At 43.8% G+C, this 23,863-nt stretch overlaps 1 protein-coding gene across 1 annotated transcript in view; it reads left to right on the forward strand.

Moving 5' to 3' along the window:
• Positions 1–18,140, forward strand: part of RACGAP1 (Rac GTPase activating protein 1) — a 41,523-nt gene extending 23,383 nt beyond the window's left edge. The window contains exons 8-17 of the mRNA XM_088469248.1: positions 6,782–6,896; positions 6,987–7,114; positions 7,197–7,361; positions 10,390–10,485; positions 11,326–11,524; positions 11,809–11,914; positions 11,987–12,119; positions 12,198–12,327; positions 16,389–16,497; positions 16,584–18,140. Of these exons, the coding sequence (XP_088325374.1) occupies positions 6,782–6,896; positions 6,987–7,114; positions 7,197–7,361; positions 10,390–10,485; positions 11,326–11,524; positions 11,809–11,914; positions 11,987–12,119; positions 12,198–12,327; positions 16,389–16,497; positions 16,584–16,659 (1,257 nt within the window). The 3' untranslated portion in view covers positions 16,660–18,140. The remainder of the gene's footprint in view (positions 1–6,781; positions 6,897–6,986; positions 7,115–7,196; positions 7,362–10,389; positions 10,486–11,325; positions 11,525–11,808; positions 11,915–11,986; positions 12,120–12,197; positions 12,328–16,388; positions 16,498–16,583) is intronic.
• Positions 18,141–23,863: the final 5,723 nt, after the last annotated feature.

Raw genomic sequence — 23,863 nt, forward strand, 5'->3', positions numbered from 1 at the left:
CTATCGCTCCCTGCCGGGGTTTTTCACAGTACATGAATTACCTCCGATACCACATCGGTCTGTCATTCCCCTTGCAGGGATTACCACAACGGCCACCCTGGTGGATGTCGTTTTATACGAAATACTAATTGGCGTGATATACGCCCTGTGGTTACTGACCAGTGGCTCTGCCGTGAACTGGATGGTATATTCGGCTCTTTCCCTCTCACATGGGGGGGAGCCGATCTCAAGTATTATTATCCCTGCTTTGGGGCTGGTAGCCAGGCTCATTCTGGATATAGAGAATGTCGATCCTGCACCAGTATCATACATCTCCCGTTTTCTGCCCAGCGGGTGGATCTCATAGCGGGAGTCTGGCTGTCCCCAGATACGAGGAGTCACAAAGGCCTCCTGTTTCCCATTCCCTGAGGGTCCTCACAAGTAATGGAAATCCCCTTCTGGGATGGATTTGTATGTTAATCATCGGGTTACAGGCATTAATACGCCTCCCATCCCGGCCTGGACGAATTTTACGGATCCGTAGGTGGTAACTTTGCCTGAAATCAATGTACTCGTTTTCAGGGCCTGTTGCCCGTCCTACCATGGCCATCGCATGGTGATGCTTTTGTGACGTTTTTCCCCTCCAACACGTCTGAGGTTCAAATATCTTTTTGCCGCTCACAAAATATGCAGTGGTCATATGTGGGATTACCTCATGGGATGCCGGTCTTCTAACTTTCAGGGTTTCGGCGGCGACTGTATCCGCCGCAGTACCCTATGGCTGCGTTATGGGAAAGCAGAGGTGCACACTCCTTCCATGGGGAAGATCTTGTTTGGTCCTGACCTTGACAAGATCGTTGCATCATTGGCAGTATCACTAATGGGGAGATACCGTCTTTAGCTACTCCCACTACATTCGGACTAACTCTGTTAAGTCTTTGTCCTCAGGGTCAGCCTAAAGGCCTGTTTTTTCCTAGGCTGTCGGCCTCCACGGGGGCCACCTTATCCAGTACCGAGCAGTCCTGGACTTCCGGACGACCCTGTTTCTACACCTGAGGATATACCCTCAGCCTGACGGGACAGGTCTACATCTGGGGAATTTCCAGAGTGAGGTACTGATTCTCAACGGCCTCTCATTGCTCATGCAGCCTCCTCACAGGCATTGTTACACGGGCCCTTCTTCAGAACTGATCAGGGCCTTACAATCCCAGAAAGCTATACAGTCTTTGTGGTAAGCAGAGCTATTTCGGCCAACCTCACTATCTCAGTGAGGGACTGGTTGTTCTACTTTCTTTTTGGGGCGGTGACCGACTGGTCCTCCTTTGCCTATACTCTGTCTCAAATCCCTGAATCAGATTCCAACGGTGCCTTGACTCAGGTGGAATCGTCCATGCTCCATCATCCGATGTTTGGAACCTGGGGATTTTATGGTATATCCGAGTATTCAGGATACGTACCTACGGGTACATACAGAGCCCTCTCATCAGCATGGGTTCAGGTTTGCTGTGCCACAGCAACACTTGTAAGTTTCGGGCTCTGCCTTTTGGGGCTGTCCTCAACTCCACCGGGGTTTACCAGCTTTATGGATTTTCTGACAGTTCACCTGTTCAGTGTATCCGAATGCTCCTTTCTCTGGACGGTCTCCTACTTTTAGCAGGATCACCAAGGTACTTTACCGCCAGGTCAGGATAACCGGGGCTTCTTCTCGTCACAGAAAAGTCCTCCCTGCATCCCTCACAGGGTTTTCTTCATCTGGGAGCACTGCTGGATTCTCAGAATCTGAGAATTTTTCTGGCGTAAGACAAGATCTCCACTCTTCAACTTCGAGTGTGCGGATATCTACGCAGTCGACATATGTCATTACTCTTTGTGATGCGCGGTCTACCAGAGTGTCTACCTTTTGGTAGGGTGGAATGTGCTCAGTTCCATTCCAGGCCTTGCCATAATTGACTCCCCTCCAGATGGATCGAGTTTTTTCCATCGGATCGCTGTTCGAACGATGATACTTTCTACGGAGGCGAGTTGGTCTCTGTCCGGGTGGCTATGGCCATCTCGTCCAGGGTGTTCTTTGCTAAAGACAGTGTCTGGTCCGCATTCATTTCGGGGCAGTTGGACGTCTGTCGCTTCTGCCCTGCCACTTACCTTGTTGATACTTTAAGCTGTCTTGGACTTTCACTCTGGCCTAACCCATTTGTCACGGTAAACCTGAATAGGTTCAGTCCGACAGTGTCACAACAGTGGCTTCCATCTAGGCAACACTGGTAGTTGGGTGGCAATGTTAGGAATGTCACCCATTCTGACATAGTCCAAGGGTCTTCTCCTGGCCAACTCTGCGGTGTTTATTCCCGGAGCTCTCCATTGGGAAGCGGGCTTCCTCAGCCGTCACGGCGTGCATCCCGGGGACTAGTCTCTTCTCCAAGAGAGGTTTCAACTCCTGGTGAGCAGAGGGGGCCTCCCTGAGGGGATTGATCCCCATGGCCTTCTGACTCGATCACACATTACCGGTGTTACAGTCCAGCTCTAGGAGTACTGAAGCTACCTTCAGTGACTCTTTGTCAGTGAAGTGGTCCTTCCACTTTGTGTACCTGTGTCCTCCGGTCTCCCTTCTTCCTCGAGGTCTTCGGAAGTTTAATTCGAGACGGAGGGGCTTTCCTTCTGGGGGCTCCAGGTCGTCCCAGACATCACTGGTACTAAGATTTTCGGAGTCTCCTCCTCGATGCTCCGTTCCTACTGCTTCACTATCTGGACCTGTTGTCTCAGGGTCCTTGTTTTTCCCTGGATCTGGATCGCTTGTCTTTAACTGCGCCCCTACTGTGGTCCTCGGGCTTCCCTGGCTCTGTCTTCATTGAGATGTTTAGAGCAGATAGGCCAGACTTTGCTGGGATCTGCCACGGACTGTGGCATACATAATTCTTATGGTATCGTACCTGTCGATACGATCCTCCGGTGTCCAGGATTTCCAGATATTCTGGCATTCCTTCCAGCTGGCTTGGGTTTCACCCTTGGCCTGGCCTTCCTGACAGTGCGGATCTCTACACTGTCGGTATGGTTAAGATATGGAATTGCTCCGCTCTGGTATCCAGTTCATCCTTTGGAGTGTTTTCTGGATTATGTCTCCACTTGTCCTCCCTAGGGACTCCTGGGGAGTTAGTAGTGGTTCTTTGTTCCCTCCGGGGACAGTCAATGGAACCGCTGGTTGTGATAGCCATTACATGGTCTATTGTTTAATCTCTCTCTCTCTCTCTCTCTCTCTCTCTCTCTCTCTCTCTCTCTCTCTCTCTCTCTCTCTCTCTCTCTCTCTCTCTCTCTCTCTCTCTCTCTCTCTCTCTCTCTCTCTCTCTCCTCCTCTCTCTCTCTCTCTCTCTCTCTCTCTCTCTCTCTCTCTCTCTCCTCTCTCTCTCTCTCTCTCTTCTGGAGGGCATCATGTCAGGGTGTGAGTTGCTCTCGCCCTGTGTTTCTTCTTAAAGTGGTTTTTAGGTTCCATATTATTCTGGAACTTATGGTATGGCCATTCAGTTCCCAGTCCTCTCGGCTGTTGTGGCCTCATGGACTGTGGTCCGGCCTCTTTGGCTTTATGTGATCCGTTCAAGTTCCTTATGGTAAGCGGACTCCTTATTGGTGGTCTGCGGTTTCTGGTTTTAACAGGAAACGATGGCCGGCCTATAATGAAATGTTGACTGGATGGCCTCGTATGTCTTCCTCAGGGGCCTACCCATGGGTGGGCATTTCTGTCGTTGAGGCTTGTTTTTTTCTCGGGCCGTGTAACCCTCGTGGGCGGCTCGTCGTGGCGCCTCGGCTGTTTTGCCTTACTAGGTGTCTACGTGGTCTTCTGTCCATACCTTTTTAAGGTTCTAGGCATTGGTTTCCTTTGCCTCTCAGGATGCTTCCTTTTTGGCGACGGATTCTCCTCTCAGCACAGGAGCGTCCCCACCCTTGGTTGAACTGCTTTGGGACATCCCCAAGGTCAACCCTGTGGACCCCCTATGGACCCTGAAGTAGAAAACAAGAGATATGGTAAGAACTTACCTTTGTTATCTCTGTTTCTACGAAGTCCATAGGGTCCACAGGGCGCCCGCCCTGACGCACCTGGCTTCATATGGGCTGTGTTACTGGTCACCGGCTTCCCGTCTCCTTTTCTGTGAGTATGGTTCTAGAGTGTTCCAGTTTTCTCTCTCTTTTTCTCTCCTCCTCCGGCCTTTGGCTACTTACAATCTGAGGTGCCTCTGGCTGGGGGGCGGGGTTATAGGGAGAGTGGACCCAAGTGCATCCTGGGAGCTAAAAGCTTTAACTGCGTGGTGCCCGGATTTGGTTCCCAACCTATACCCCCCAAGGTCAACCCTGTGGACCCTATGGACTTCGTAGAAACAGAGATAACAAAGGTAAGTTCTTACCATATCTCTTGTTATTCCAATCTATTTTTGGTTTAGAAACCGAATGGGTCTCGGGGGTCCTATTCTAAATCTGAAATCCCTAAACAAATTTATGCGTGACCCAAGTTTTGTATGGAAACTCTTCAGTCAATTATTTTGGGGGTGGAACCTGGGGATTTTATGGCTTCCCTGGACATTCAGGATGCGTATCTGCATGTGCTTATTATGCCATCCCACCAACAATTTGTAACGGTTTGCTGTCCTGCAACAACATTACTAATTTCAGGAATTGCACTTTGGTCTATCAACGGCCCCTCGGGTCTTCACCAAAATAATGGTGGTTATGATGGCCTAACTCAGGCTTCAGGGAATCTGAATACTACCATACCTGGGTGAAATTCTGATATTGGCACAGTCTCCAGCTGTTCTACAACACAATCTCCAACTGACCATTGCCTGCCTACAGACGCACGGCTGGGTCATAAATTGGAAGAAATCATTTTTCTCCAACGCTGCGAATGATACATCTGGGGGCACTTCTGGATACTCGGGCACAAAGAGTGTTTCTGCCAGAGGACAAGACTGTGGCCCTACCATTGCGAGTACGTAAATTGCTATGCAATTGAAGGGTATCTATTCTATCAGCGATGCAAGTCCTGGGGTCAATGGTATCCACCTTTGACATGGTGGAATATGCTCAGTTCCACTCCAGGCCTCTGCAACAATTTGATTCTCTCCTGATGGAACTGACAGTATCATCTAATAAGGTCCCAGAGGATCTTTCTCACTCCGGAGGTCGTCCTTTTGGGGTGGCTACAAAAGGATCATCTGGACAGAGGTCGCCCATTCAGGATTCCGACTTTGGTGCTTTTCACCACGGATGCCAGTCTTCGCAGATGGGGGGGGGGTAGTGACAGGTCATCAAGAAAGTAATCTGCCCATATACATTCTGGAGCTTTGAGCAGTATACAAAGCACTTATGGCATAGGACCTGCTCCAGGGCAGGCCAGTCCAGATCCCATCTCAATCATTAAAGAGGCACGCAGAGTCATGAGGGAAGTGACAAACATTCTGATCGTGGCAGAACGTCATCTTCTGGCTCTCAGCAATATTCATCCCGGGAGTCCTCAACTGGAAAGTGATCTTTGGTCAATGTTACCACAGAAACTATGACACTAGATTTTTTTTTAGGGTTTCCCAAGTACTTGCCTTTCTCCCGCCTGGCCACCCTGAGAGTAAAGGTTTCTGTGGTGTCAGCTTGGTTCCAGCAAAGCAAAGGACTGTGTAGAACTTTTTGTACAGAGTGTTCTGAGTTCAGCCACCCTTTGTCCCACCGGTGGCACCGTGGGATTTGTCCTTGGTTCCCAAGTAGCTGCATATCCAACATTTGTACCTCTGGACTTAGTAGATTTGAAATGGTTGACAGTGAAGTCCACTTTTTTTTTTTTTTTTTTTCTTCGCTGTTTTTTCTGCACGCAGCATGTCTGATTTAGCAGCGCTCTCTTGTAGCTCCTCCTTTTTGATGTTTCACCAGGATAAAGCTGTTCTCCGTACACTGGCGGGTTACCTTCCTAAGGTAGCATCCTGTTTTCATGTGAATGAAGATTGTGGTTCCAGCTTTTCAGTCTTCAGACCTTTTCTGAAGGTGAAACCTCCCTGGATGTGGTTCATGCTCTCCGTATCTGTGGATCGTTCAGACTCTTAGACAATCGGAAACACACTTTGTTTATATGGTTTCACAAACTAGGATGGCCAACTTACAAACAAACTCTGGCTCAATGGTTACTTATGACTATCTCTCAGGCTTACAAGCAGGCTGATCTCTCTGTTACAAACATGGCGACAGCACATTCTACCCAGTCTGTGGGCCCATCGTGGGGTTTTCATTGTGGTGTTTCTGCTGAGCAATTATGCAAGGCAGCCAAGTGGTCTTCTGTCCACACTTTTCTTAGGTTCTGCGTCTTTGATACTTCTTCCTCTAAGGATGCTTCCTTTGGGCGACGAGTCCTCCTTTTCTGCTCAGGAGTGTCCCCACCCTTAGGGGACCTGCTTTTAGGACATCCACATGGTATTCCTGTGGATCCCTATGGACTCTGAAGAAGAAAATGAGTTATGGTAGACTTACCTTTTTTTGATAACTTTCTTCAAGGTCCACAGGGCTCCCCCACCCTGATGCACCTTTTCTTCTCCGGCCTTGGGCTTCTTTACTAAACTCAATGCCTGTAGCCAGGGGCGGGTTATATGTGGAGGAGGACCTGGGGCATCCTGGGAGCTGAATCCACATTATCCCGTGGTATCCCTGGGACCCTATGGACCTCGAAGAAAGTTATCAAAGGTAAGTCTACCATAACTCCATTTTTCACAATGTGTGCAGCAGTTTACATTTTACCATATCTTTTTCCTCTCTTTTTCTGAAACCTTTTGTATGTTAGACCAACGAGTCCATAGTAACTAAAACAACCGTGACTGTCCCAAACAATGGAGGTGTTATTGAAGCTGTATCGACTATTGAGACTGTACCATATTACACACGTAGCCGAAGGACTGGTGAGTGTGCCTGACTGGTGGTAGATATTTAGTTTATTTCAGTTCTTTGAGCTAATATTTAAATTTTCTACATTATTCCTCTCCTTACAGCACAGTTGCAGCCCTGGAATAGTGACTCCAGTTTGATGAGCAGACAATTTGATGATCGCAATGAGACGGACGGCTGCAGGACTCCACAGAATCAGGGCATAAGACTTCATGATTTTGTGTCAAAAACCGTAAGTTTTTAACCTGTAAAAAGTATCTTCTATTTTATTTTTTTTCTCTTTTCACTGTAGTATTTCTCACTTCCATTCTCAGGTGATAAAACCAGAAACCTGTGTCCCTTGTGGTAAAAGGATCAAATTTGGAAAACTTTCATTGAAGTGTCGTGATTGTCGTGTTGTGGCCCACCCAGAATGCCGTGAGCGTTGCCCTCTTCCATGCATCCCTACTTCAGGAAACACTCCTGTCCGTATTGGAGAGGTACAGCGTCTTTTTCTCTTCAGGATGTATTCTTTAAATGTTCCTGTGGTTTTTTTTTTTTAAATCTTAGTAAGGCAAACCCTGCTGTCACAGCCTCCAACTGGCTGCTGCTTGTGCTCTCTGAGCTTGTCTGCTTGCACTGGATGACAGTCTGGAGGGGTGGGCTGCACTTAGTCCTGGGTATCAGGGCAGCACTTAGTCCTGGGCACCTCCGGAGTCCACACACCAGTCTGTGGAGCCCTGCCCCCTGTCTCTCCCTGTGTACAGGTAGGCTGTTGGCTTGTCAGAGGAAGTGCCAGTGATATTGGGAGAGACTACTAAAGACCTCCCTCTTGTTATTTGAATGGTGCATGGCACACATCCAGGATGCTGGGGTTGTGGGCGGGCACCAGGTCATTCGCTGTTCCTGCTCCCAGACTGTTGGCTTGCTCTGAGGGAAGTGCAAGCACAAACCAGCACTCGGAAACTGGGCATGGAGCATTTCAAAATGTAGAAAAAACAGGCAGGGTATGGCGCACCACTAAAACAGCAAGGAAATTAGCCCTTCCCAACCCCCCCCCCTCGATCAGTTTTAATTTTCTCCTTGCCAGGCTTATTCTCACAGGAAAGCACGTCTGTGTTGCTTGCTCCAGAAAAGCTAGAGTGAGTCTTTTTGTTCTGTCTTTGTAGTCTCACTCTCTGCATCTGATCGCTATAGATCTCTTTTTTTTTTTTTTTTTTTTTAAAGAGAAAAATCTCAGGGCCACAATCTGCTGTGTGTGTATATATTACCAAGTTGCCATGCAAAATTCTCCAGTGGTCAGTTGGGGATATGCGCCTTTGTGTGTGCAGTGAGGCTGTCGAACATGGCCGTAGTTGTTGCAACTGATATGACAGTGTCAGATTTAATTAGCTGATTTCTGCTCGCACCTTCCATAGGCAGTGTTCAGAAATAGACAGGCACATCACGTGAAGCCTCCAGTGCGGCTTCCACTGGCAGCTTATATCTAATTGAATTTGGCCCAGTCTTTCCATCCAGAATTGTTCCAGCAGTTCACTGATACACAGTATGCAGTCAGCTAGATGACTACATGGCACCTCTGAATCACAAGATAGAGCACTATATTGCTCCAGAAAACGTGATTTGGAGAAGTTTTAGGTAAACACCCTTTCTGTCCCATCAAATTTTCATCTAATTTATTTGTCCGTGAGGTCTGTTTAAGATTAAAAGGGCGTTTTCAGCCAAGTTCTAATATCCTGGAAAATAGATCTCCTGGTGTGGGAAGAAAAGATGACCCATCACTGCTCTTCATTTAGTCGAGTTACTTCTGTGTTTGAAAGGTTTGAACATTTGGTTTGAGACTGCTCATTAAATTTCAGCTCTCAGCCTTGTCAGTCTTAAAGAAGATGGCGCTTTTGCTGGAAGTACAGAATTTATTTTTTTTTTTTTCGAAGAGTGCTCCATGCTCAAGCTCCTTGAAGCCTTTACTTCCTTTAAACAGCCTTACATGCTGCTTTTTGAAGTAATTGTTTAAATGAAAGACCACTTTTCTTTTTCATCTCAGCAGCAAGGAGAGTTTTGCTGCTTGGGGTTTTATCTTGGAGGCATCCATATATTATATATAAATTTTTTTAAATTATTATTTTTTTTTTATGAAGACTAGGCTGTTTTTAGAAATAAGGTATTGTCCAAATTCCACTTGAATCAGGATGTTGTCATTCCAACCTTAAGGTGCGTACACACTGGACGATTCGCTCCATGAACTAAATCTTCCAGTGTGTCCCTGGCAGGTGTGTGCCGAGTGTCATTAATGACTCTGAGCATAAACATTGAACGAAATCAAGAACTATTTAGTTCAGTGCCGGCCACCCACCCTCGTCCCCGAACATGTTCAACCTGACATTATCGTCGGGATGGACGGGAGGGTCGGACGATTAACAGTAACTACAAACTGGTGCGCGCATTGGTAGTTATGGGCCCTGATTCAGACCCACTCGCGAGCGGCTGTCCGTTCGCAAGTGGGTCGATGTTCTGCACTGAGCATGCGCACGACGGAGGGAGCTCCGTCGTGCGCATGCGCCAGACACGACGAGCGAAGGAAAGTCCTTCGCTCGTTGTCTGATCAAAGGGGGCGTGCTGTCGATGTTGATTGACAGCACGCCCCCTTTGGTGGGCGTGCCGGGGGCGTGCCTCCCTGACGGGGGCGTTCCCACGGGAACGCCTCTCGTCAGAAGCCGGCCCACTGACATCACTAGTGATGTCAGTGGGAGTGATTTTGGCTCTGATAGAGCCAAAATCACTCCGGGGCTTGCGGTTGAAAACCTCAACCGCAGGCTCCGGCTCGCAGTTTCGATGGTCGCAATGGTCACGACCATCGCTGCCTTCAAACTACACGCTCGTATAGGCTGTGGGTGGTGACCCACAGCTATACGAGCGTCCAGGAGGACGCTCCATTTTTATGGAGGGCGGCCCTCATTCAGAGCGTGCGCTCTGCTCAGAGCGTACGGCTCTGAATGAGGGCCTTGGTTCATAGTTTTCAGGCAGAAATTGGACTACTTTTTTTTTTTTTTTTTTTTTTTTGAACGATGACCAATTGTTGAAAAATCGTCCCGTGTGTATGCACCTTGAGTCAGTGGTAAGTCTGTGGAAGATGAATGTCCCCTTAACTTGTATGTTATCGGAGCTCTGAGGACCTATGTTTTATAGAACTCTGGTGCTTTTGTATAATGGATGACAATTTTGTCTTCTGATGCCCACTTTAGAGGTTGGCCTGTGTCTAAGCCGACTATTGTTTTTTGGATACAGTCTTTAGACCACCTCCTGGTCAGGTGGCATAGGACCTAGACTCTCTTCATACATTAGTTTTATGAAGTCAATGTTTTGGCATCTAAAGATGCTACTTTTAGGCACACTGTTGTGCACTGCAACTTCAAGGGACTGTTACAATTCATTAGGATGCCGTGTGTGGTGGTGTGGGTTTTATTTTTTTTTTTTAATTTTATCTCTGAGCACCAGTCATTATGATCCTTTACCTTCTGTGCTTTGAAGGGTACGCTTGCTGATTTTGTTCCACCAACCTCTCCAATGATACCCCCTGTAGTGGTCCACTGTGTCAGTGAAATTGAGCAACGAGGGCTTCATGAGGTAAGATGCTGTGATTATTTTTTTTTTTTGTTAAATATGTGACTGAAGATCCTCAGTTGTGGGTGAATGCCTATTAAAATATTTTACAAAGCTCCGTTTTGGTTTGGAATTCAAGGAGAAATATTGATATGGTGATTCTCCTGACTATATACTAACGTGTGTGTGTGTGTATAGATGTAAGTTAGTGCATCAAAGATGGATGTGAATCAGGTTGTAAGAGTGGCGGAATGAAAAGAGATCATGAAACGCATCTTGCCAGCTGCATCTAAAGGAGTGACACTAAGGGCCTCATTTACTACAATCCGCATTTAAAATGCTGTTGTGTGAAATTTTTAGCCTTGCGAATTTAGGAAATCACAGGTATTTTTGAAAAATGCTTGAATTAAGGCTCAGTCCCTGCGAAACCCACCTCCGCAGGCTTCTCACTGTATTGTATTTGTTATTTTTATTTGCACTGATCTGTTTGTGGTTTAGTAAAAGTAATGTTAATAAATAGAGCCATAAATGGTTCCTGTAGAACAGCCATGTGATAAAGCACACTGGTGCAGACTTAGGAATTATGTCTTCCTACACTCCATGCTGTTTTGTTACAATGTTAATTGCTGATGTAAACAAAATGGCGCAGCAAGAGATGGCTGCCAGACTATGTTCCCCTTGAATGTAAATGAAAATCAGCAAGTCCCATTCTTAAGGGTGCACTGTTCTGTTTTATGGACCTGTGTAAATTGATTCTGGCTGGGGAGGATATGGGTATCCGTGTGCGGGTGTACAGCATTTGTGGAACATATATTGAGATATATAGGAATATTTGACATTTGTATTGTTTTTCTCATAACTCAGACTGGCTTATACAGAATTTCTGGCTGTGATCGTACAGTGAAAGATCTGAAGGAAAAGTTTTTGAGGGGGAAGAGTGTTCCCTTGCTTAGTAAAGTAGATGACATTCATGCGGTCTGTGGATTTCTCAAGGACTTTTTGCGTAACCTGAAGGAACCGCTGCTCACCTTCCGCCTCAATAAAACCTTTATGGCAGCAGCTGGTGAGTGATTTACGTTTTGATGTCTTAAGGCTTTCTTTAAGGTGGACCTTTTGGGTGCCCCCCCACCCCCAACTACTTGCTGAATGTTGTAGGGATGACCACCAAAGTACAAATTTTGGGAAGGGGTTTTAACAAACTATAAAGTTTTAAACAAAATTTTTCAATCAGGTGGTATTCACGTCTTTGCAGTGAGGCAGGTTTTTTTTTTTTTTTTTTTTTTTAATTTTCAGGCTTTAAGTATATTAATTAAAAAAAAATGAAAAACAATCCTTTTTCTTTACCAGAAATATCAGATGAAGGTAACAGCATTGCTGCCATTTTTCAAGCAGTTGATGAGCTTCCTGCAGCAAACAGAGACACGTTGGCTTTCTTAATGATGCATCTCCAAAGGTTAGTACAAGTTTTATTTTTGTTCTGTCTTCTGTATTGCAGAGATTTTCAAAAATTATATGTGTTGTACAGAGTGTCGGAGAGTCCAGACTGTAAGATGAATGTGTCTAACCTGGCTAAGGTGTTTGGTCCAACGCTAGTCGGTCATGCAGTCCCTGATCCTGAGCCCATGACAATCCTACAGGATACAAAGCGGCAGCCACAGGTATTGTTTGAAGACTTTTGAGCAAATACTGCATGTGTCACAAATGGATATATAATCGTTCTTGCATATGTAAATTAGGTCGTGGAACGATTAATGTCACTACCAGGAGATTTCTGGAACCAGTTCATGATGGTGGAAAACATGGACCCCTCTCACATCATTGAAAATTCAAATGTTTTTAACACTCCACAGACCCCTGATGTTAAAGGTAAACTCAGTCATGAGTGTCTCTTGTTGAAGCCTGTTTTGTTAGTCACTTCCTCACTTACTAAAATTTCTATGACCAACAACCAAGCATCTGAATATTAAGGTGTATATATGCAGCAATAAGTAGAAAGAGGTAATTGCTAACCTCGCATGTAGACAATATATAGAAAAATCACTGCGCTGACATATATTCATATATTCTCTATAAAGACATATAGCAATATAACTTTATAATTAAAAATCTAAAATAAACCAATTTCAGCATAACATGGTGTTAATATTAGTATCGATGGTGTTGGTAAACAAGTAACCTAAAAACCGAAGTCAGCATGCAAAAATGGTTTATCTGCCAAAAAGTTCTAGAATGTTGGTATATGGACCCTGATATACTTGAGCTGGGTACACACTAGATCAGTAGTTCTCAAACTCTGTCCTCAGGACCCCACACAGGTCACACTTTCCAAGTCACCCAGCAGCTGCGCAGGTGTATTCATTACTCACTGACACATTTTAAAAGATTCACAGATGGAGCTAATTATTTCACTGATTCTGTGAGGAGACCAGGAAAACATGCACTGTTTGGGGTCCTGAGGACCGAGTTTAAGAACCTGTGCACTAGATGAATTAACTAATTGTTTTCCGAAGGATAGGAACGACAAATAGTCTAGTGTGTGTGCTCCCACGGCATCTTTCACATCCTCAGAACTGCTGTATATGCTGATCAATCTGAAGATGTGACTGATGGTCCCATGCATTTGAATGTGGTGTGGGAGTGATATATCGTGCGGTCGTTCACCAAATTGTGTGGGGTGTACAGACCGCACAGTATGTACTCTGGATTCACAGGTCCTCTAGTGTGTACCCAACTTAAGACCAAATAGCATACTTGGTTATTATAAGGCAAACCAAACTGCATCTTTATGTGAAGATTTCACCGATCCGGAGGGTTCCTTAGCTAGATGGTATGGACCATCTAGTGTTGTCTTCCTCCAAAACGACCACAACTCTGAAGTCTTTACATAAGGACGCAGTTTCTAATTCGAACCATGGATACCGGGGACTTTCAAATGAATGTTACCATATATATTTAACTCTCTCCTGTTTACTAGTATCTGTTGCGCTTGGCGCTAGTGACTTACCTGCTTGCATGCTAATTAAACTGCTGTTATTTCTACTTTTTCATCTATTTCTGATGCATTCTACAAATAAGAACAATTCATGTTTTTTTTTTTTTTTTTTAATGGCTTCCACATCTCCCCTCGACCCCATCCCCCTCCCGCCTCCTCCGCTACCTCTCTTCTGCCCACTCCCATCTTGCCCACCTCCTTAATCTCTCCCTCTCTTATGGCACTGTTCCTTCTGCATTCAAGCATGCACTTGTCTCCCCCCATTCTTACAAAATCTAACCTTGATCCTAACATTCTCTCTAACTACCGACCAATCTTTTCCCTTTTGCCTCCAAACTCCTTGAGCGTATTGTTTACAACCACCTCACCACATTTCTTTCCTCCCACTCCCTCCTTGACCCTTTTTCCGTCTGGCTTCCATTCCCTTCACTCCACTGAAACTGCCCTCACGAAAGTCATCAACGACAACCTTGCTTTCAAATCCAAAGGCCACTACTCCCTGCTCATTCTTATTGACCCTTCTGCTGCTTTTGACACTGTGGACCACCCTCTACTGCTGCATATCCTTCACTCCCTTGGTCTACTGCTGTCTTCTGGCTGTCGTCCTACCTCTCTCACCGTTCCTTCTGTTTCCTCTCATGACGACTCCTTCCTCCCACCCCCCCTCCCCACAGCCTCTTACAGTAGGTGTTCCCCAAGGTTCTGTTCTTTTGACCTCTCCTTTTCTCTCTCTATACGTCCTCTATAGATAAACTTATCCGCTCTTTTGACCACCATTATCTCTATGCTGATGATACTCAGATCTACCTTTCCTCACCTGACCTTTCCGTCTCTCTACTGACTGTATATCCAACTCTTTGCTGTCTCTTTCTGGATGTCCTAGCAATTTCTCAAACTTAATATGTCTAAGACTGAGCTGATTAGTCTTCTCACCCTCCCACATAACCTCAGTTCCCACTATTTCTTTATGAATAGATGGCATAACTATCTAATCTAGTCCCAAAGTGCGTTGTCTTGGAGTCATCCTGGATTCTTCTCTTTCAAACCACATATTCAGAACCTCTGTCCTGTCGTTTCAATCTCAAGAATATTTCCAAGATCAGACCCTTTCTCACCCAGGATGCCACCAAAACCCTCATACATTCACTGGTCACTTCCAGATTGGACTACTGTAACCTCCTTACTATCTGGCCTCCCCAAATCCCATCTCTCTCCTCTCCAGTCTGTGCTCAGTGCTGCTGCTCGGCTCATCTTCCTCTCAAAAACGCTCTACATCTGCCCTCCCCTCTCTTACAAACCCTTCACTGGCTCTCCTTTCCTTTCAGAATCCAACTCAAGGTTCTCGCACTCACTTACAAATCCCTCTCCAATTTACATCTCTGATCTCATCTCCCTTCACTCTTATGTCCGCCCTCTTCGTTCACATAATACACGCCGCCTTTCATGCCAATTGATCACTTCCTCCCACTCTCGACCTCCGAGATTGTGCCCTTGCTGCTCCCCACCTTTGGAACTCCCTCCCTCTCCCCATCAGATTCTGCACCTCTCTACAATCATTCAAACAGCTCTTAAGACCCACTACTTCATTAAGACCTTCCAGCTCTCATCCTAACTTGAAGCTACATCATCCATCTTCCCCGCCTACCCCATCTGTCACTCCTGTTTGTCTGCCCCTCCCTTAAAGAATGTAAGCTCTTTCGAGCAGGGCCCTCTACCCTCTTGTGCTTCTCCCTACTGTAATTTAATTTATCTTACTCTCCACTAGGGCAACTAGCACTTGGCTGCTTATGTGGTCATATGAGGTCGCTAATATAACAATGTTTATTATACATGTCCGTGTCCTGTATTGTAAGTCACTGGTTACTACTTTGTTTATGTATCTTGCGAGGCTCTGCGGAACACTTGTGGTGCCAAATAAATTGATGATCATCGCCTTATAAGAACGAAGTACGACATTTGGTATTAGAATGTATATCAGGATCCATATACCAACATTTATAGAACTTTTTGGCATATGAACTATTTTTGCATGCTGACTGTTTTTAGGTTACTTGTTTACTAACACTACTGATTCCAATAACACCATTGTATGTTTTTTGGTTTATACATAATTTTATATTTCTATAGCAGTCTTTATATACAGGTATGTATATAAATTAATACCAAAATATTCCTTACTGAAGACCATGCTCAAAAGTAATTGCTTTTGGACCAGATATAAATAAGTTTAGTTCAAAGTGCCTTACATAAAAGTTAAGGATTGGGGTGGAATGCTTTTGAGGAATACTGGGTATTAATAGTTTGGGTTAACTTGCACAATGAAATTTTAAACAAATATATATTCTATAAAAAGATGACTTGTAGTGGATTACTAAGGGACTGTAGTATGTAGGTTAATGAGATGTATTGCTTTTAATGGTCTGCCATATACTTTGCTATTTTATATCATTTATATAGTCCTAATTACCACACTTTATGTACAATCATACACAAACAAGAGCAAACACATTTATCATTTTTGTTATCTTCCTCATGATCTAGAATTATGTAATACAAAGGGCCATAATAAGTATATGCTTGTCATATTGATAGAATTTTATTGCAATATATCTTACAACGTTCATAATTTTTATGATTCTCTGCATTTTATTCTTGACTCTATGAATGAGGTTATCAAGAGCAAAACTTGTGATTTTTAGAGAACCTTTATTTGAAAAGCGTTTTTTTTTGTTTTGTTTTTTTTCCCCTTGAAATAGATCCACGTTCACTTATCAATAAAATGTTATCAAGGAGGTCTTCTGAGAATAGGGTTCAGTGGTTTTGAAACAAAGTTGAATCAATATAAACTGGGGGAAAGCCTGGTTTTTTATTTGTCTGCACGAAGATCCAAGTGTACACTGTATCTAATAAAGCTGATCCTGTCTTAATATTCCAGTTAGCATGTTGGGACCTCTTACCACTCCTGAGCAACAAATTACCAAAACTCCTTCCTCAAGCTCTCTCTCTCAGAAAGTTCGTTCTACTCTTGGGAAGAACACACCAAAGTGAGTAACAATCATCCCAAAATATCTCTGGGTCTACTTATGCTTGGGTGTTTAACTAATATACCTCCTCGTCTGTTTTGTTTCAGATTTGGAAGCAAAAGTAAATCTGTCACCAATGTTACACGACAAGGGAACTTCTTTGCCTCTCCTCTACTGAAATGAACACACTAACAGCAAATTTGCACAACTTTTTATTTTGCACAAAGGGATATGAGTGGCGCTTGTCAGTCAGCAGCTATAAGAGGAGAGTGTTGGGCTCCTCAAGATTATACCATATAAAACCACAACAAGATACAGCGCTTGTGGAGATTCTTACCATAAACGCATGGCTGGGTTGCACAGAAAAATGTATCAAAACAGAAAAAGAGAAAAAGCAAAACCAATCTATATTTTGCAATCAAAAGCATCTAGTATTCCAAATGTGATTAAAATAGTGGTAGCTTAAACAGTAATAAGAGTCATTGAGTCCTGCAGCAATAATGTATCAGTCCTGGTTATAATTCCCAGTAGGGTTAACGTTACCAAGATGACATTAGGCAAGAACTCCTCGCATTTGGTGATGTCCTTTTAGCTTGTAAAGATTTATCTATGTCCCAAACTCCAACTTCCTGGTCCGGGGTGCTGTGTTCGTAATCCTCCAGGTACTATGGATTATGGGGGGGTCCACTGTAGTAATGCTCAACGCGTTTCCGTGTGGCAACAGCCCACACCTTTGTCAGGAGCAGATGGTTTTTATTTTAATGCTTTTTAATCAGCGTTTTTGGTTTTATCAATGGTTATAAAACAAAAAACCTGCAAAACTGTAACATATAGGTAAACTGCATAACTAAATATTTTATATGAAGTGCTTTTTTTAAAAAAAAAATTGAATATTCAATTTGCCTTTTTTTTTTTTTTTTTTTTGCATAAACTTTTTAGTAAAATGGAGAGTAGCTTAATATCAGACTAGAGTGGCCAATCCTTTTCTATACTGGGGTGTTAATGAAACTACCCTCTTCATGTATACAAATATTGTTTTATTTTACTTATTTTTGCATGAAATATGCTTGTTATCCCAGGAAATCTGTCTTTAAAGGGAAGGATCACCAGCTGTCAGGACTACTTTTTTTTTGCCCTGTCAGCTTAGTCTTTTTAAATGTGTTTTAAGACATATTTTGTAAATACAGCACTGATAAATGATCTCTAACCTCAAATGTCACTAAAATGATTAGTCTGTGGTTTCTTCCTCTACTTTCTCTTAAATAAAGGGAAATGTATTACTCTTCATATATGCAAACTTGTGTCGCAAGCACACATCCATGTAAGTGTTGGTTGTACATTAACTCTACTCCTTATTTGTATTCATCACATAAGAATAATCTGTACATAAATTATGGACATGAAGTATTTCTGACTTTGTGCTAATCTGTATTTGAAACTTGCTTCATTGAAGCAAAACGTTCATGACTGGATATTGTTTACGATGGCTTTGGCTATTTATACAAATGTGTTAATGATGATGAATTTACATGTAAAATATTTTACACTTTACATTTTTCCCATGGAAACAGGAGCTTGGACACTAAATTAACCTCATAGGAATCTGAACTCCTCCCCCTCTGTCCTATTACTATTATGCTGCCTATGGTAGCTCTAGTTTACGAGTTTTTATTTATTGAGTACTATATAGCAGCCAGAGAAAAGGTATGTGGCTGTCGGGCATTTTAGTATACTGAATCTTATGCGTTCACCCATTCACAGTAACAGACCTGATTTGAGGGAAAGCAAGTACTACGGACTTGGCCACATCAAAGGGTCATTAAAACACCTGGGATATGTGGTTCTTTTATAGGAGCCAGAATCTGATTCTGTTTTTGGGATGTGAGTTTTGTACTGAGTTAAGACTTGTGGGGCTAATGCAAAATCTAGGACGACTGTCCCTTCAGTTTGTAGGTAATGTCTGGTTTGATCCCAACCTTGGGCCTGATTCAGCATTGTACGGAATGCAGCTGCAAAAATATGTACGCTGCTGCTTTCTCATAGCCGTCCAACCTCTCCCTCCTGCGTATACATCTGTACCATTGGCCTGTCACGCAGTATTTACACCAGGTCTGACCATCGCGTGCAGTGAGTACTCAAGCTGCATATGCAGTGGCTAATTTTATGCACGCCCATGAAACTGTTCAAACGGACAGGCACGCTTGTGTCTTTCCAACCGCTCCCCTGTCACCACCCCAAATGCTCACAGCCTGTCACTCACTCTGCAGTGGATTCCTCTGTGCTTCCGTAATCAGTGTGGTACATGCGCAGTGGCTAACTTTTGCTCGATCTGTGTCTGTAATTGTGTACACTGCTGAATCAGGCCCCTTGTACAAATAGCAATCGGAAACAGCATTAATGGGAAGGAAAGATCTCTCCCACTGTGGCTCAAGTCTAGAGGCCTAAAATTGTGTTCCTTTTAGCTAAGGAGGCTAAATCTAGTACCGAGCTATACAAGAAGGACAGAACAGCAGCGAGGAAATAGGATAACAAAATCTATTGGGGCTCATAAGGATACTTTGTATAGATTCAAAAAGGACAAATCTAAAAAGGTCCCAGACGCCTTAATTTTTCCAACTTGTTGAGTTCCTATCAAGTAAGTTACAGAGCAAACGCTTAGTTGTTTCATTACTTGTCCAGTCAGGTTGTCTGCAAGAGTGTGATTATCTCTGCTCTGGTAGCACAGGCATGACCATCTCAACAAAGGTCATTTCATTATTTGTGATTTGGACAATCTTGATTAGCCACCAATCTTGGGTAGTGCTCTAGTCCCCTTTACAGGGCTTGTGCTCCCCATCAATGGTAAACACTGCCTCTCCTAAGAAGGGTTATAAGGTAGTCTGACAATGTAGCATAATTCACTCCCAATGGAGTTGTCAGTGTCTGAGCTGAAATTCCATGAAATTTCAGCTTGGTCTTCTATGAAAGTTTGTTTTTCTCTTGTAGAGATTGCTAAGAGTTTTAGAACTTAGGGTCTCTATTAATGTTCTACCATGTTTCATGAAAACAGTACTGGTTTGTGAACAAAGGGCCTGATTTTGAGATGTACGCTAATACCACCACTGTTGCGAATTGGTACGCAGCGTCTGTGCGAAGTTATGCAATTGTTACTGTCACAGATATTTGTAATGAAACGACTACCTGCAGCTTTGCAAATCCAAGCAACCGCATGAAAGACTATCATTTAATTTGTCATCTGAGTAACCCTATGCTTAAACAGAATAGTTGAGATGCCAGAGCCATTTTGATTGCGTACAGGATCGCAGTCTGTGGCACACCTCTAAAGCGGTCATGACACCCCTATGTTGAAACCACCGCTCCACCATTACCTCTGTCAAACAGTCCCTGCTTCTCAATCCCTTTCTGAATAAATCCTTTTAGGAATGCATAGCAACTTATTGGTCCTCCTATGAAGCTGGGAAAATAAAGGTTCCCTGTGGAAAAGTAGTGTATTGCTAGAGGGATTAAGGGTTTGATTTAGAGACTGTTGCAATACTGTTGATTTTTTTGTAAAAGCATTGACAATCTGGGACTGTATGGGGGAGTGGCAGAAAACGCAAGTGTGTCATGACCATTGCAGGAGCATGTCAGTCTGTGATCCCATACACAGTTGTTCAGGGTACCGTCGATCATCGGACTTGAGTAAACCGGATGGCTTGCAATTGGCGGATTTATGAAGTCACCGGTGGGTGTCTCAATACAAATTTGGTGACTGCTACATATGAATATTTTCGCACAGCCACTGAGTACAAAGATGCAGTTTTGACGCCATTTGCGTCCATCTCTGAATCTGGATCTGTAGTTAGATAGGTGTACTTTCGGGTGAAGATTATTAGTTGCCTCAGTTTCAGCAATGCTGAAATAGTAATAGACAAAGCCCAAAATGAAAGTACAATAGATAATCAAAGCATATGTATGAAATATTACTATAAAATCATATGGTAGGTGGGTAATGGCTGTACAAGATGACCAAAAGACATGCATAACAATTACAGCTATTCAAAATTAAAAATGAATGGATGCACTTTCAAACAAATTGCTTGGCACACAGAAGAATTTGGCACAAAAAAACATGGAGAGTAGATTGACATGCACATTCATTATGTAGAATAAGATGAAATTATGAAGTGTCATCAAAATGCATACAGAAACAATTCAGACATGGCGTGGTCAGATGTGAAGTGTATGCTAGAGAAGGGATAATAAGATTCACGAGGAGTCGGACAGATAATAGTCATAGTGGGGGACAGCTGAAGTTTGCAATGTGTGAAGATGGCCATTTAGACTAGTACGAGGTTTGGATAAGCCAAGGCATAGACCTAGATTATTATCCTTTATTTATATGTGTGCCACAAGTGTTCTGCAGTGCTGTACATAAAACTAGATGGTGAAAAAGGTCATGACCTGCCCTGATGAAGTTGAGCAAATACTGGCTCTATCCACCTTTGCTAAATCCGTTACATCCAGGTGTAAGGACATGCAGTGCAACTTGCCATATGAGTTTTCCTTATATGTGCAGGCCAAAGGAGTTATTAGTGCTCAGCAGCTGGATGAGGGCAATGACTTCAAGTCCTCATCTGCTGTCTTGAGAAGCAGCAGATGGAGCTGCACAATGACTAGGTGCAAGTGCAGATACAGGCTTTGTACGGCTGCACCAGCAAGCTCTAAGATGGTTGAGCCATTTGGTGACATGGGGACAGCTAGAACCATCTCATCACACACCAGGTTGGCAATACAACTGAACCACAAAGTGGAAGATTAAGAGGCAGCAGACTACTGCATAGAGCCCTCCAATGGAGCAGTGGTGCCCAGGTGAATTTGGATGATGACCGGACTGGAAGAGCAGGACACGAAGCCTTATCCAGGAGGGCATGGCGGAAGGGGAGGCTGAATCCACTGCCTCCAACTTCCTTTTTTTTGGCAAAAGCAATCCAGGGCTGTGCAGAACTGGGCCTTAGCTGATTACCTGTGTTGGATGCCCCATTGGTGAATTTACAAAGTTTTACTTGTTTAATCTATTCATAGCTAACAATTCTAGTTTTGAATGGAAGGTATTTTTTCATTTTATTAAGTTATTTGTACAGCCAACACAAATGGGGGAGAACATAGGCAATGTAACTAACCTCATGATCTCAGTGCCATGAGGCAGTATTGCTAACCACTCTGACACCATGCTTACCATTGCCTGTGCTGCTTTTGGATGTTCCAATGTCTGCCCAAATGGATGTATGAGAAAATGGGATTTTGTACTAGCATTAAACTTTTTTTTCTTGAAATCCAGTGGAGATGATGGATACCTACCCTTCTTGCTCCACTTCTTCCCCGATCACTTTAATTTGTCTGCTGTGGGAGGACATTGTCTTTTAAGCTCCCTACTTGACATGCAGAGTCAGATGCTTTTCAACATGCTTTCTGACAGTATACACTGATTAACCACTGACAGGAGAAGTGAATAACACTGATTATCGTGTTACAATGACATCTGTCAAGTGCTGGGATATATTAGGCAACAAGTGAACAGTCTGTTCTTGAAGTTGATGTGTTGAAAGCAGGAAAAATTGGCAAGTGACCGGATCTGAATGACACCACAGAGGCTGCTGATTGCCCTGTCTTAACGGGTAGATTTGGTAGACACTGCAGACCTGCCAGAGCAACCAGGGGTGCGAGCTGAATTGGTGCACCAGCAGCTGTTCGCGCCCAACGAGTAACAATTGAATAGCTCCTGTCCGGTGCTTAGGAGGGCAAAACAATTGAATTCCATCCTTAGAATACTGATAAATATTTATAATTAACTAGCAATTAACATGAAGTTTCAATAAGGTTCTTAGTAGATTTTTTGCCAAAAATGTATGCCCACCTACCATGTGAAGGTGATCCTCATCAGGTGGGTCCCTAACATGTCTCATTATGACACATTGATATATCCAGGACCGATAATAGTGCCCATTCCAATGTGTAGACTGCAAAACAAGGACCTAATGTATACTAATTAAAATTGCCTAGGGCAGAGGTTCCCAAACGCGGTCCTCAAGGCCCTCCTACAGTTAAGGTTTTTAGAGATGTCCATAGTTAAGCACAGGTGATTCAATTAGTACCTCAGTCAATTTGATTTAACCACATGTGCTTAGCAATGGATATCTCTAAAACCTGAACTGTTTGGGGAGCCTTGAGGACCGCGGTTGGGAACCTCTGGCCTAGGGGCTGCTGAGAAGGTGCCATTCCAGGCAGGGGTCTCTCCTTCAAGTGTACATCAGTGCTAAGTGTGCATCTGCATTTTCTTTTGCATGACACTACAAATTTGGGTGTGCAGTCCAGCCCCCCTTTTTCCTATAATACACTTTGTGCTCTGGCACCGTTCTATTGCAGCTTGTTGTATAGCTGCAGACCTATCAGATTGCCAATGCTGTCCTCTGTCCACTGCCAAAAGCACCTGAAAGGAGCATGTGAGTGTCAGAACTGGACTATGGAGCAATGAAAGAAGTTAGCCTGGTCTGATGAATCACGGTTTCTTTTATTTCATGTGGATGTTTGGCTGTAGGTTGCATTGTTTACCTGGGGAAGAGATGTCACAGGGATGCACTAGGAAAAGGAGGCAGTGATGCTCTGGACAATGTTCTGCTGGGAAACCTTGGGTGCTGACATTCATGTGGATGTTGCTTTCACTTGTACAGCTTACCTAAACATTGTTGTGGACCATGTACATCCCTTCACGGTAACTGTATTCTCTGTAGGCAGTGGCCTCTTTCAGCAGGATAATATGTCCTGACACACTCCAAAAATTGTTGTTTGAGGAACTTAACAAAGAGTTCAAGATATTGGCTTGGCCTCCATAATTCCCCAGATCTCAATCCGATTAAGCATCTGTGGGGATGTCCTGGAAATACAATTACAAGGAATGGAGGCCCCACCTGGCAACTTACAAGACTTAAAGGATCTGCTGTTAACGTCTTGGTGCCATATTCCACAGGACACCTTCAGGGGTCTTTTGGAGTCCATGTCTCAACGGGTCAGAGCTGTTTTGGTGGCATAAGGGGGACTTCCACAATATTAGGCAGGTGGTTTTAATGTTCTGGCTGATTAGTGTATGTAAGAGCTCTCCTCTTTCCCAGTGTCTTGTTTAGCTAGTGCAAGCAGGTAAATATATGTTTTTGGGATGTTGATGTAGGGGCTTACCTTCTATCATAAATGCAAGGAGGGAACATTTATGTTACTGAAAGCAGAGGTTGGGCTGGCTACTGAGATCACTTTAAGTCTATTATTTTTGACAATTTCAGACAGCAGAAAAGTGTTTGAATCTCCTTAGCTCATGAGTGGATCCCTCCATGCATATACACACACATAGGAGTAT

This window comes from Taudactylus pleione, unplaced genomic scaffold, assembly GCF_031769625.1.
Source record: "Taudactylus pleione unplaced genomic scaffold, aTauple2 ptg000089l, whole genome shotgun sequence".
NCBI lineage: Eukaryota > Metazoa > Chordata > Amphibia > Anura > Myobatrachidae > Taudactylus > Taudactylus pleione.